At 39.2% G+C, this 12,146-nt stretch overlaps 1 protein-coding gene and 1 non-coding gene across 2 annotated transcripts; one reads left to right on the plus strand and one right to left on the minus strand.

The window, feature by feature from the left end:
- Positions 1–1,464: 1,464 nt before the first annotated feature.
- trnap-ugg (transfer RNA proline (anticodon UGG)) lies at positions 1,465–1,536 on the minus strand. The gene has a single exon. It is a non-coding gene; the product is annotated as a tRNA-Pro (tRNA).
- A 633-nt stretch (positions 1,537–2,169) lies between these two features.
- Positions 2,170–11,117, plus strand: LOC146621847 (STAM-binding protein-like A). Its single transcript, XM_085366915.1, has 10 exons — positions 2,170–2,287; positions 4,309–4,533; positions 4,656–4,731; positions 4,833–4,928; positions 5,598–5,988; positions 6,201–6,325; positions 6,747–6,884; positions 7,850–7,962; positions 8,096–8,195; positions 10,221–11,117. The coding sequence occupies exons 2-10, from the start codon at positions 4,331–4,333 to the stop codon at positions 10,275–10,277; spliced, it is 1,299 nt and encodes a 432-aa protein (XP_085223041.1). The 5' UTR covers positions 2,170–2,287; positions 4,309–4,330; the 3' UTR covers positions 10,278–11,117.
- The last annotated feature ends 1,029 nt before the right edge of the window (positions 11,118–12,146 follow it).

Here is a 12,146-nt window from a genome sequence, read left to right on the forward strand (position 1 = left end):
TATTACTTTACATTCAAATTTATATTTATTTTACTTTTTTTTATTTTTACCTAACATTAGTTTAACTAATGTTTTGTGATATTCTATTTTACTTCATCATTCTACATATTATATATTCTCAAGATGATCCCACACTACCTGAATTATAATTAAAAGGATCAAAAAAGGATTGTTATGGGTTGTTTATTGTTGAACAAAAAGTGAGGTAGTTGACTATTCACTAATGTTGAGGTCATCATTATTGAACATTGGCTAGCCCGGTCCATGCTCCTCTGTGTGTTTTTCTATCCAAGTATGCTTTTTCTGCATTGCCAGTCTGTTTGGGATCAGTCTGTGAAAAATAAACCTTCTGCCAGTCAGACACCCTCCAAATTACATTCCCTCATAGTATTTATCTGTGTCCATATTTCTGTCATTTTTGATAAGATAAGGTCTTTGATAAGATCTTGGCAATCGCCATGAAGTGCAAAGCCATCAACATGCTTCCACTGTGTTTTACAGAGGGCTTTACACATTCACCGCCGTACCCGATTCCCTTTCTGCCTGCTGTAGATAGGATTTTCAGGCCTGCCACATCTTTCATCCCCAACTTTTTTTTTCCTCAGAAAAGAAATACACCCTAATTTCAGATGCTTTGGGGGTCACTTTATTTGTGCAGAAATACTATTTCATGCCTGTCAAACTCTGTTGTCTTTGTCTCTCTTTTTTAAGAGTAAACTAAATTACAAATTGTAGGTTTTTGAGATAGACATGCCCAAAAATGCTTGTTGTATTTTATGCATAGAAAGAAGAAATTGCAAAGAAGAAATTTGATAGACCCGCAGAAACCCAAAAAACCCCCACTTTGCCAACTTATATGAAAGTCTGGCACCTTGGAAGCAAAATATTTTAAAAATGAGAAGTAGGTCAACAAGCTATTTATCCATTAGTGGCAACTGACCAATGATTTAAAACGTTCATGTGTTGCTAAACAATATTGTTAAATATCTTAAACCTTTAAAAAAAACTAGCAGAAATGAATTTAATATAATAAAATAAATACAGGTCATGATATAAAATATGCCAAAGCAAACAAATATGTTATTATGGTAAGAACTCTACAAAAGAAGGAGTGGATGGATTTATTTTCCAAATTTATTTGTCATTTAATTTTTGGTTTAAATTCCCAATTTCATCCTTAAATGTTCAATTAATATAATGAAGTAAACTGTGATCACAAAAAGGAATTCAAAATAAATGTGTTGTTCCATCCCTACCGTGTAATTCAGAACATTTCATGTGAATTCTATTTACGATTATATAATTAATAAACCCACAAAGTACCCTAAAGACACGCAGATAAGCCTGACGAACACAGTGAGAACTCATTTGCATAAAGTGCGCTACATCAATGGATGTGTATACTTTTTTTTTACTGCCCAAGCGCCCACGATCTCATACAGTCCGTAAACATTAACAAATAAAGGGCTCGTCCGGGATTTGAACCCGGGACCTCTCGCACCCAAAGCGAGAATCATACCCCTAGACCAACGAGCCATGCTGCTTCGTGGAACATCGTCCATCATATTCGAACGAGCTAGGCTAATTGCTGGTTACACTGTTAATATACAGTATATTCATTATTGAGCACAGTAATCAAGGTCTCGACATTTTGATGCCAGACTGCACGAGTAACCACGTCGCTCTCTCTCAGGATACCGTGGTTTGATTGGTTGGTGCCTGGGCTGATGGCTGACGTCACCCCATTCAGCCTGAAACGCATCCGCTGTTCTGGACCAGCCGTTTCAAATGCATATCACTAAGCAAGGGAAAGTACCAGAGCACAAGGCCACCTGGGGAAGGACAGCGCATGCGTGTGTAAAGTACGAGGCGAACTGTCCAATGAAATGCTAGAAAATGTTTTTATATAGGAAAAGCTTGAAAACACATGAAGTCAATAGCTACACAAACAAATAGCAAAAGACTGCAAAATGACCATCAAACACTTAAAATAAATCAATTTTTTGTCTGAAAATTTTCACCTTTAAAAATCAGATCAGTGTATATATATTTAAACACAACACAAAGCCCATATCCATGCGAAAGAAACTAAATTACAGGGATACTTCTGCGCTTGCGTGAGGATTAGTCGGGCGGAAGTTGCTTTGATTGCGGAAGTGTACAGATGCTGTTGGTTGTAGGCGCAGCTTACTAACAATTAGCCTTGGGGCCGTAATTTGACCGTGTTTATTATCCACTTGTATGTAGTTCTGTGGGAGCTTCGGGTTCAGGTTCACGGCTCGATCAGGTAAGAAGGATGATGGAATTTGTACGGAGGTGGAGAGCTTTTTACCCGTTTATTAGAGGCTAACTTAGCACAGGCTAACGCGACGTTTTTAAAGAGCTCGATCAGTTCAGTGACAGGGATACAGGGATCGATGGGAAAATATAGTGACACACAGGGAGTGTCGTGAAGTTTTTAAAGGAGGTGAAAGCAACCCTGAAGGTTAAATAGGCCATGACCGAGCTGGCAAATTGTTTGGATAAAAAACGAAGTCTGGCACGACATATTTGTAATTTACCCGTTTCTATAAAGATCACACTGACTGTAAACATAAAAGTTACTGTCACTGTGGTTTTTACGTTTTACTTTCTCAAATACTCTGTCAATAAATTTTCTAAGGAATTTATTCACGTCAAGCACCTTATTCGTGTTTTTATTGCAGGTTAATTTTGATATTATATAGTTATATAGACTTAAAATATACAGTCATGTTGAGAAATCTAATTTTTACCCGCATTTGATGACTGAATACTAATGAAGTTCTTGAGGGTTTATCTCAACTATAAAATTTAGTATCACACGCTGCCAACCCCAGCTGTGGTTGTGTCATCTCTTTGGCCTGTTTTAATTCTGTGTGAGTCTACAATAAGGGTAGATTACTGGATAATCATGTTAAAAGGTTTAAGGTTTCTCTAGGCTTTCTTGCTTAGAAGAAGAGTATTGGAGCCAAATGAAAAATAACACCTTTTTAAATACATAATATCTTTAAGCCGTTTTTATAATTAGGCTTACAGACACTTATCCATAAAGCAAATTTTGTTTACCAAAAATACCATCACGGGTAGTCACTTCCTACAGGCCTATTCTGAGTCTACAAAACAAGTTTCAATATTTTATGCAGATATCAGTGTTGTAATTGGTAATAAAGTTTAGTTTTTCTCCATGAATATCTCCTTAGTTTTATGTTCATCATCTACTTTATGTGGGCAACATAAATAATTTAGACTTAACAAAGCAGTGACTAAATATGTGTTACATAATATTACGAACTTGTTATATAGACCATATATAATATAGTCTATATATACACACACAATTGTATTGTTTTTTTGGGGGGGGGGGGTTTTGGGCGGGGGGGGGGGGGGGGGGACAAGACTGTTTGTGCAGCTGTGTATGTTAGAAAGAAAACGGTAGATAGCACTGGACAACATGAACCACAAGTACCACCCCTCCACTGCTTTTATCAGCGCCACACCTCTTGAGCTAAACTGTTAAGAAGTGGCCGCCTCTTTACACACTGTGTTTCTGTGCCTTCTAGCCAAGAAGCCATCATGGGAGAATCAATAGCAGCCTCCCAGCAGTTTTTTTTTCCCTAAATATATTCAGCAGCCAGTGATTTTTAGACTGAGTTGTGGCCTTGATACTGAGGACACACTGCCTCTTTGTGCTAGCGTATACGAGAGTCTGTGTTTCCTACATACTTACTGAATTAATTAACTTAAAATATACTCTATATACGCATAGTTTCCAGTGATGTCATTGTGAATTCCTAATAGAGTCATTTGTTAAAAACTCCAGCTGGATATGCCTTAATTTTTTTTTTCAAGATTCCTTCTTGCTGTTAACTTCTAATAAAATGTACATTTCCTTAGGACTCATGAAGGTTGTAAAGAGTTCTGAAAGCAGATGAAGCAGTGTCTGACATAAAAACTGTGAAACAAATGTGCAGCATTTTAGAGGTTTAAAGGGGGCCAACTAAATGTTCTCTTATTTATTCCCCACTCTAGTTAGCTCTATAGTTTTGTTTTTTACCTGCTTAGACTTTCCAATTCCTGTTTGAGAATGAAAGTCTGACTCTGCACAGTCTTTGAATAATTGTGTTAAATTGTCTTTTTCTCAGTATTAACCAAAATAATCATGTTTAGTTTTACCTCCAAGTCAGAATTCAGATTGACGGTGTGTTCAAAGGCTCTCGGATGTTTAAACCCGGCGTTATGAATCCACTGTTGGCTTAAAGGCACCACTGAGTCAGCCTGTTTCTCCAGTCTTACAGGTTGAGCCATCGTGATGGCCGATCACACTGATGTCAGCCTGCAGCCGGAGGAGCGCGTCCGCGCCCTGACCAAGAAGGGCAGCTCGGTGGAGATTAATGACGACATGCCCCCACGCCGCTACTTCCGCTCAGGCATGGAGATGATCCGCATGGCTAACATCTACACGGAGGAGGGCAACATCGAGCATGCCTTTGTCCTTTACAATAAATATATTACGTGAGTGTCTTTTCACATTTCTGTCCGCATTGACTGAAGTAAGCTGAAGGAGTTTACGTAAAGACCTCTCTTAAGAGTTTTCTGACCTTTATGGGTCTTGATATTTTTTTCCCCCTCCTAAGGCTCTTTATAGAAAAACTTCCCAAGCATCGGGATTATAAGACAGCCAACATTCCTGAGAAAAAGGACACACTAAAGGTCGTCATCCAGTTTTATTTTGTTTGTTTTTTTGCATTACTAATTGTTTTCAAGGAAAGTTGGACACTTACTTCACTTACTTCATTCTGATTAATCTACAGAAACTGAAGGATGTTGCGTTTCCTCAGGCTGAGATTCTCAAAAAGGCTCTACTGAAAAGATTTGAACAGGAATATGCTCAATATCTTGTCAAAAAGGTGAGCTGAGACACTCTTTTGTGAATTTACACCCTTGCATCACATTGCTGCATTAACCTCCTAAGACCCGAACTCTTTCATGGCATGCATTTTTAAATTCTCTTTGCTATTTGGGCTGTTTGGGACCTGATGAATGTAAAAACAAAGAATTTCCAGATTTTTTTTTTTTTACCTGATTTTATCTCTGACAAAAATAAGATTGACATATGAGGACATTTGTTTTAAATTTCAGTAGAACATTTGCAGTATAATGTCCTCGTTAGTGGTTATCAGGCCCTTGTAGAGTAAAATTTTTTATTTTGGTCTAGACATCCCAAAATGTGATGTCCACATATGTGGACGCCAGGTCCGAGGAGGTTAAGTCACACTGGAAAGGTTTAAGAGATTTGAAGTAATTAAATAAAAACCAATTTACATTTAAAGTCCATAAGCAGGTGAATCATTAACAAGCCCCACAGTAACCTCATATCACAGTTCATTAATATGCACCTAAGCTGACCTTGAATAGTCAATCAGTAGCAGTTCATGTGCCACACTAACTGTTCTACAGCAAACTTGTTTCATCATCAAAAAGATCAATACATTTAATGTTGCTGTTTAAAAAAGGGCCAAAAAGAGAAACCACGGCTGAAACTAAGCCAGTATGTGATGTGTTTGCTACATGCTCAGAAAGAGGAGGAGGAGGTGTTGGCGCGGCAGCAGTCCAAGCAGCGAGCGCTGGACGCAGAGCGGGAACGTGTGGCTGAGATGCAGCGGCGGCAGCGGGAGCAGGAGCAGTTCAGTGCCTTTGAGGAGATGATCCGCCGCCAAGAGTTGGAGAAGGAGCGCCAACGAGTGCTTCTGGAGTTTGCCACTCCGGCTGAGCCTTCCTCTGACACACCCCTCATCCCAGGCATCCAGGGCCCCCCGTTAGTCTCCCCTACCTTTCCTCAGATCCCAGGTGAACTGTCCAACCACCAACATAACCGCCCTCCCACATCCATCGGCACACCCACCACCGGCCCGCCCAGCTTTGACCGCTCACTCAAGCCGGGGTCTCTGGTCAGCCCGGGGAATAACAGTGAGTTCATTCTTTTGTGTCACGGTGGGCTGGCCTTCACAGGATTTAAAGCGCTGCCCTGCTCCTGGGTGAAAGTATTTATTCCTCTGAGCTGATTTCTTTCCCCCCCGACCTACTTAATTTCGTTTGTTTGTTTGTTTGCACCATGACTTGTTTCAGAATCTCACAAGAGTCTAACTTTCCCATTCAGCTTTTGTGTATGGTCTCTGCAGATACAATGGTGGATGCCCTTCGGCAGTTGGCTGTTCCCGCTGAGTTGTGCCGGAGCTTTCTGAGGTTGGCTGAGGCCAACACAAGCAGAGCTGTAGAAACTTGTGGCATCCTATGTGGCAAACTGGTAAGAAGCTGGAACAGTGTAGCTATGCTGGAGCGATAGGTTGCTTTTATGCAGCCCTTGAGCCCAGAGGTGCTAAATGTTGTGTCAATAATTCTGAGACTGTGAACATTTTATGAATGTGGATTTTAAATTAAACAACAGTTGATGTCCCTCTTCAGAGGTGTAGAAGATAATTTGACTCTTATCTCATTGCTCTTTGGCTACTCTGCCCATTGTTTACATTATATCATTTGCTGGTGGGGTTAACTTCAAGCTCTTTCCACTTTTCTATGAGCATGACTGAGCGTTTTTGCTAGCAGCTCTGTAAGTGCTCAGTGTTAATTTTGTGCAGGCAGTGCCCTTGGGTAGCACTTTGGCAGACAGCAGGACATGCATAATTTAAATGAGTATAAAAGCAAGACGCTTTTTGTGTTTGGTCCAGACCAGAAATGCGTTTACTGTGACCCACGTCATCGTACCAAAGCAGTGCGGCGGACCAGACTATTGTGACACGGAAAACGAGGAGGAACTCTTCCTCATGCAGGACCAGTATGATCTCATCACACTCGGCTGGATACATGTGAGTAAAAGATGGGCAGGTTGGCGTCAGTGCTGACGAATAATCAGAGTCACCCACACCAATCAGCTTAGCTTATAAACTTTATTCAAAGAATAGATTAAAACATTACTCACTGAAATTTTAAAACAAGAGCATGTCAGAAGAGAAAAATATAAATGCGTGTAAATTATAGGAGTAAAATCAGGCATAGATGATAAATAAGACGATAACCAGAAGATAAAGACGTCACCAAAGCCACCCTGTAAAATGTCTTAAAAAGGAGGTGACTGATTCATAGTGAGGTAATCCTCTGTGTCTGATTTCACACTAAAATAGATTTTCCTCATGTGTTCACGAGGGCTGAGGGGAAAAAGTATCGTAATATTTTGTGTGGTGATATTGTATTAATACAACAACACCAAATATTAGCATTGTATTAAATAAATTAAAATACTATATGAATACTACAAATAAGAGCGCTCACCTCATACTGAGATTCTTCTTAACTCAGAGCAAACCAATGGCTCAGTCACACGAGTAAAGATGTAACTGCAACCTCATTGCATCTACAAAAACATTCTGAAAATAGCGACAAGAACAGGAAGAAGCAACGCTCAAATATGAAGCTAAAATTGAGGACTGTTTAATGGAGGCTGTCAAAAACTGTCTAAACAGAGGGATTAGAAACCACCCATCACATTCTTCAGTAATGAATCGTACTTTAATGCTGCTTAACTGTGTGGAACCTCGTATCAACCAAAGTGGCGAGTAGGTACTAAAACCTGCCGCCTAATGTAAAACTGTTCACTGATTGGTTTTGAGTTTGTATTAGTTCACGTGTATAGTTAAACTTTTTTTTTAGACATTCTGACCTGCATAAACTACAGTTTGGTTCACAAGAATAAGTCCTCATGGCTACCACTGGTCCTGTTCTGCTGTGTGATGAGCACTGAAGTAAACTGAGGTCTGCCCTCTGTGTTTCCCAGACTCACCCCACACAGACAGCCTTCTTGTCCAGCGTAGACCTCCACACGCACTGCTCCTACCAGATCATGCTGCCAGAGGCCATCGCTATAGTCTGCTCGCCTAAATTCAACGAGTGAGTTGGAGAACTCAGTGTCCTGTCTTTACAGACTATGGGATGGTTTTTTTTTTGTTTTTTTTTTGTCTTTTTCTGTGATCTAACTGTGTGTGTGTGTGTGTGTGTGTGTGTGTGTGTGTGTGTGTTTCAGAATTGGCTACTTCAGACTGACAGATCGGGGAACAGATGAGATTTCCACATGTAAACAGAAAGGGTTTCATCCTCACAGCAAAGAGCCACCTCTATTTACAGTAAGTATATCTGTGCTGTGAAGTCATAGATGCAGTGTTGTCGCAAATGGACAGAATTTGTATCGCTAAAGAAAACGATGCAATTTCTGGGGATATTGAAGTTGTATAGATGATTTAGGATTATAAAAACAAATTTAACTGCAAGTGGCACAAAAAAAGAAAAACACGCTGTTATTTTGAAAAATCTAACACTAAAGCATCCTATAATTAACTGGTGGCTTTTATTGAAAACATCTTCTGTGCATCCAGATTAATTTCTATAACTCCTATAACTGGAGTTACATTTTATTTTGAAAATCCCAAAGTGTTTAAACAGGATTATAATTTCCAGTAACTAACTGGAGTCTTTTATTTTTTGAAGGATTGTTAATAATGATGTAAAAATAATCTCATCTTGACAGACTGAGTGACTGAGCCTCACGACTTCCCCTGGAAACTTATTTTACTTGCCTCTAACCAGCCAGTTAGAACAAGGAAAAGTATTGGCCTCCCACCAAATCACTATTAAAGTGATTTCAGTGTCGCAGTAAAACCTCAAGTCTTACTAAAGCTGTAGTGGGATTGCATCATCATCATCTGCTGTTTGGTGGTCAGGAAACTGAGTCTTTTTCCTGTCTTGGCGTTCCAATAAAGTCAGCCATGTTTAACATTATTTGAAGTTTTCAAAGTCTGCGCTCTCTCCATGCTGTGCCCACATTCTGCCAGATCTTTTTTTTTATTTTTTAAAGCTCTTTTATCTTTATTTAGAACAAACTACTCCACACAAAACTGCAGGTGTGGCCAAAAGCTCCTTCCTTGTTTCTGCTCCAGTTTTTCTGCTTGTAAATTTCCACCATGTGCATGATGGGAAATAACCTCAAAAGGAATCCAACTGTAGTCTTGCAAAAAGTAAACATGTTTATAACGTATGACTAAAAATTCTCACATGCCTGGGTTTTTTTTTTACGTGCCAGGGTGGTATGGAGGTAGATGCAACACTCCAGAATAAAGATCTTGTTTCCCGCAGCTGTAGAGTACAGTTTATCTTCCCTACAGATACGTAGATGTACTGTGCACAGTTTTCTGTGGAAAGTCATATATGATTTTTGGCACGGGCAGGGCTTATTGCCAAAAAAGTGCAGATGAAGTGATGACCCAGGGTTCAGTGTAGCTTTTTCTTTCTTCCTTATGTGAGATATTTGGGTCACTTTTAAAAGGTTAGTTAACTCAAAGAGTACTCAAATCTACTCAATAGGAGGCGTTTTCTTATATTTACTGCAGTATCTCAGTCAGATTAAAGGTTCATAGAGAAAAATTAAACATCTTAAATAGATTTGATTATTACTTTTTCAATAAAATAACTTAAATGTTTTAATAGTTAACACATTTCTCTAACATGTGAAGAATCCCAGCATCCAAACAAGGAGGAGACACAAATCCAGCCTCAGGGAGTCACAAGCTTAGTGTCCTCACAATGGCCGTCCCAAAGGCGGATAGATGGGAGGGTTGCATCAGGAAAGCCATCCAGTTTTAACTCCGTACTAATCTGTGGGCTGGATAACTTTCATCAGATCGAACTACCTAAAGCTTCCTGAGAATTGCTTTTTTATTTATTTCATCAGTAATGAAAAACTGCATGTATAGAATCAAATCTGTTTAAAAAAACAAAAGCTTGAGAAACTGATTCTTTTTGTCCCAAAATAGAATTTAAAAGGATTTTTCCACAAGTTATTTGTGTGCAAACGTGTGATATTACAGCTTTATGAATGGCTCACTGTCCACATCGTTGGCCAACAGCATGCTAATTAATGTTAAGAGAGCGTAAACCAGGAAATAAATATTTCAAAAGTACTGTGCTATAATCACAAGGAGACGTATATCTGCCTCCACATGAAACGTCTGCTGCGATTCCCAGTCCAGCTCTTGTTTGGCTCTGCTTGGGGGGAGGAGGGATGGGAATGGGGTACGGTACTCTTCCTGGAGTACCGTACCCCAGAGTGGCTAACTGTTTGAGCATGTAACTGAAATGTGTTTCTCCTTTTTCAGCACGCCGGACATGTCACCATCACTGATGGCACCGTGTCCATGATGGATTTGCGGTGATCTCTTTCCTTTGTTTCACCAAAACACTCACAGACTGTTTCATCAAGCTGGGGGAAAAAAAACACTCATTTTTATTTTCAGGGCGGTTCTGAGCAGATGCTGGCCGCGAGTTTACCATAATTATGGACCTCGGTTGTTCTCAAAGAGAACAACGCTGCAAACGTTTTTCTTTTTATGTTTTTTGTTCTGTTAAGAAGATATTCCACATATTGTTGCACTTTCCAAACAAGCAACCAGCTGAAGGACTTGTTCTTGGGGCCCTTTGTTTCTGTCAGTGTGCGGTGTACTTCTTTCCTTTTGTCATTAATAAAGATGTTCGTTCATCAGTGAGAGACGCACGTCTGGTAACCCAAACCTTTCTTGCACCATCGTCACATTTTGGTTTCTGCCTGAAGGATAAAGTGCCAAGGATGAGAACATAAACTTGTTTTTGAGTTTTTCAGTCTGCAACATGAAGTCCAGTGTGGAGTATATAATTTATTCTTTGTTCTTTTAAATGAGTGATGAGAGAAGTGAAAGCAAGTTGTAACTCAGGTATGCAGGCGGTGCTTGTGTTGCTGCGCTGTATTCTATTTTTATACCCCATCACTCCAGATCATCCTCTACCGTTAAAGGTGTCTGTGTGAAGCTTAAAAATGTCCTTATTGTTTCTTGGATAAGGGTCGAGCTTTATCATGTGTTCATGCTTCAGAGGACAAGTGTGCAATCTGAATGTACCTGAATGCTCCACATTACAACATTTTACTAACCACCCGGCCCTGGATCATGCCTCTGTAACCAGTTTTGTTTGCTCCCTTCTCTTGTTAGAAGAGGTCAATGATTAGCCATAATTACGAATTAATTGCCAAGAAAAGAATAAACTTGTAGATGAATTTATCCTGTATTGTCTTGTTATGTTTGTACACTGAGAAATAATGTCAGAAATAAGAGATGCAGCTACACAGATTGGAAGAGGAAAAAGAAGATGAAGACAAATACGTGTCCAAAGCTCGGACGGGACGGTTCTGGACGATTCAACAGATTTGTAATGAAGGAAATTGATCATTTTACATAAGTGAGCCTGTAGTTTGCGAAAACGCAGCCAGTTTGGTAAGTTCAGTGATATGAAGGATTCCACTAAGAAGAACACAAAATAGTGGATCAAACTCGAGCAGACCCGTGAGGAACAAATAAAATGCTTTCCAAAAGTATACAGGGTAAGTGCAGGTTTTACACGCTGTTTTTTCTGGAAACAGACCGTCGGACAAATTAGGCAGCTGAAGGACAGTTTGTGTTTTTTATGTAAACATAAACTCTTCAGTTAGAAATTGAGGATTTTGTGGATAAATCAGTTTTAAATCTGGCGTGGAGGTCACCTTATATTCCACTTTATAAAGCTGAAAACGTGTCTGATCTGTGCTTTGTAGATAGTGTTACTGTGCCAAGTGCGTAAATGCACACATAGCTTTTGTTTGGCTCCAGGTTAAGATCATTTGACGTTTGACTCTATCTTCCTTGAATCAATCTACTGGCAAACAGTTACAGTGTGCGTGGACGCAGGCAGCGGAAGTTAGTAACAACTTGTCAGCCTATTAAAAATATTGATTAAAATGTTTTGTTTTTGTGACCCTGTCTGTTTGGCTTATGGCAGCTTGAATACACTCAAATGGATGATGATGATAATAATATAATATAATATAATATAATATAATAATAATATAATAATAATATAATAATAATATATAATAATATATAATTTATTTATAGGCGCCTTTAAGACCCTCAGGGTCACCTTACAATAACACAAGAACAATAGCAGCAATAAAATATAATAAACATGGCAAAATAAAATGCAGACATAAGGTAAAAAAAAAAAAAAAAGCAGCAAAA

Source organism: Diplotaxodon limnothrissa, linkage group LG12 (assembly GCF_057381915.1).
Source record: "Diplotaxodon limnothrissa isolate DT_005_m linkage group LG12, D_limnothrissa_male_GT1.1, whole genome shotgun sequence".
Lineage (NCBI taxonomy): Eukaryota > Metazoa > Chordata > Actinopteri > Cichliformes > Cichlidae > Diplotaxodon > Diplotaxodon limnothrissa.

Bases quoted from the DNA above. Each gene is read 5' to 3' on its own strand.
- LOC146621847 (XM_085366915.1), top strand. From the start codon at position 4,331: ATGGCCGATCACACTGATGTCAGCCTGCAGCCGGAGGAGCGCGTCCGC. The intron at 6,326-6,746 runs GTAAGAAGCTGG...TGTTTGGTCCAG, and splicing joins GCATCCTATGTGGCAAACTG to ACCAGAAATGCGTTTACTGT. The intron at 7,963-8,095 runs GTGAGTTGGAGA...TGTGTGTTTCAG, and splicing joins TGCTCGCCTAAATTCAACGA to AATTGGCTACTTCAGACTGA.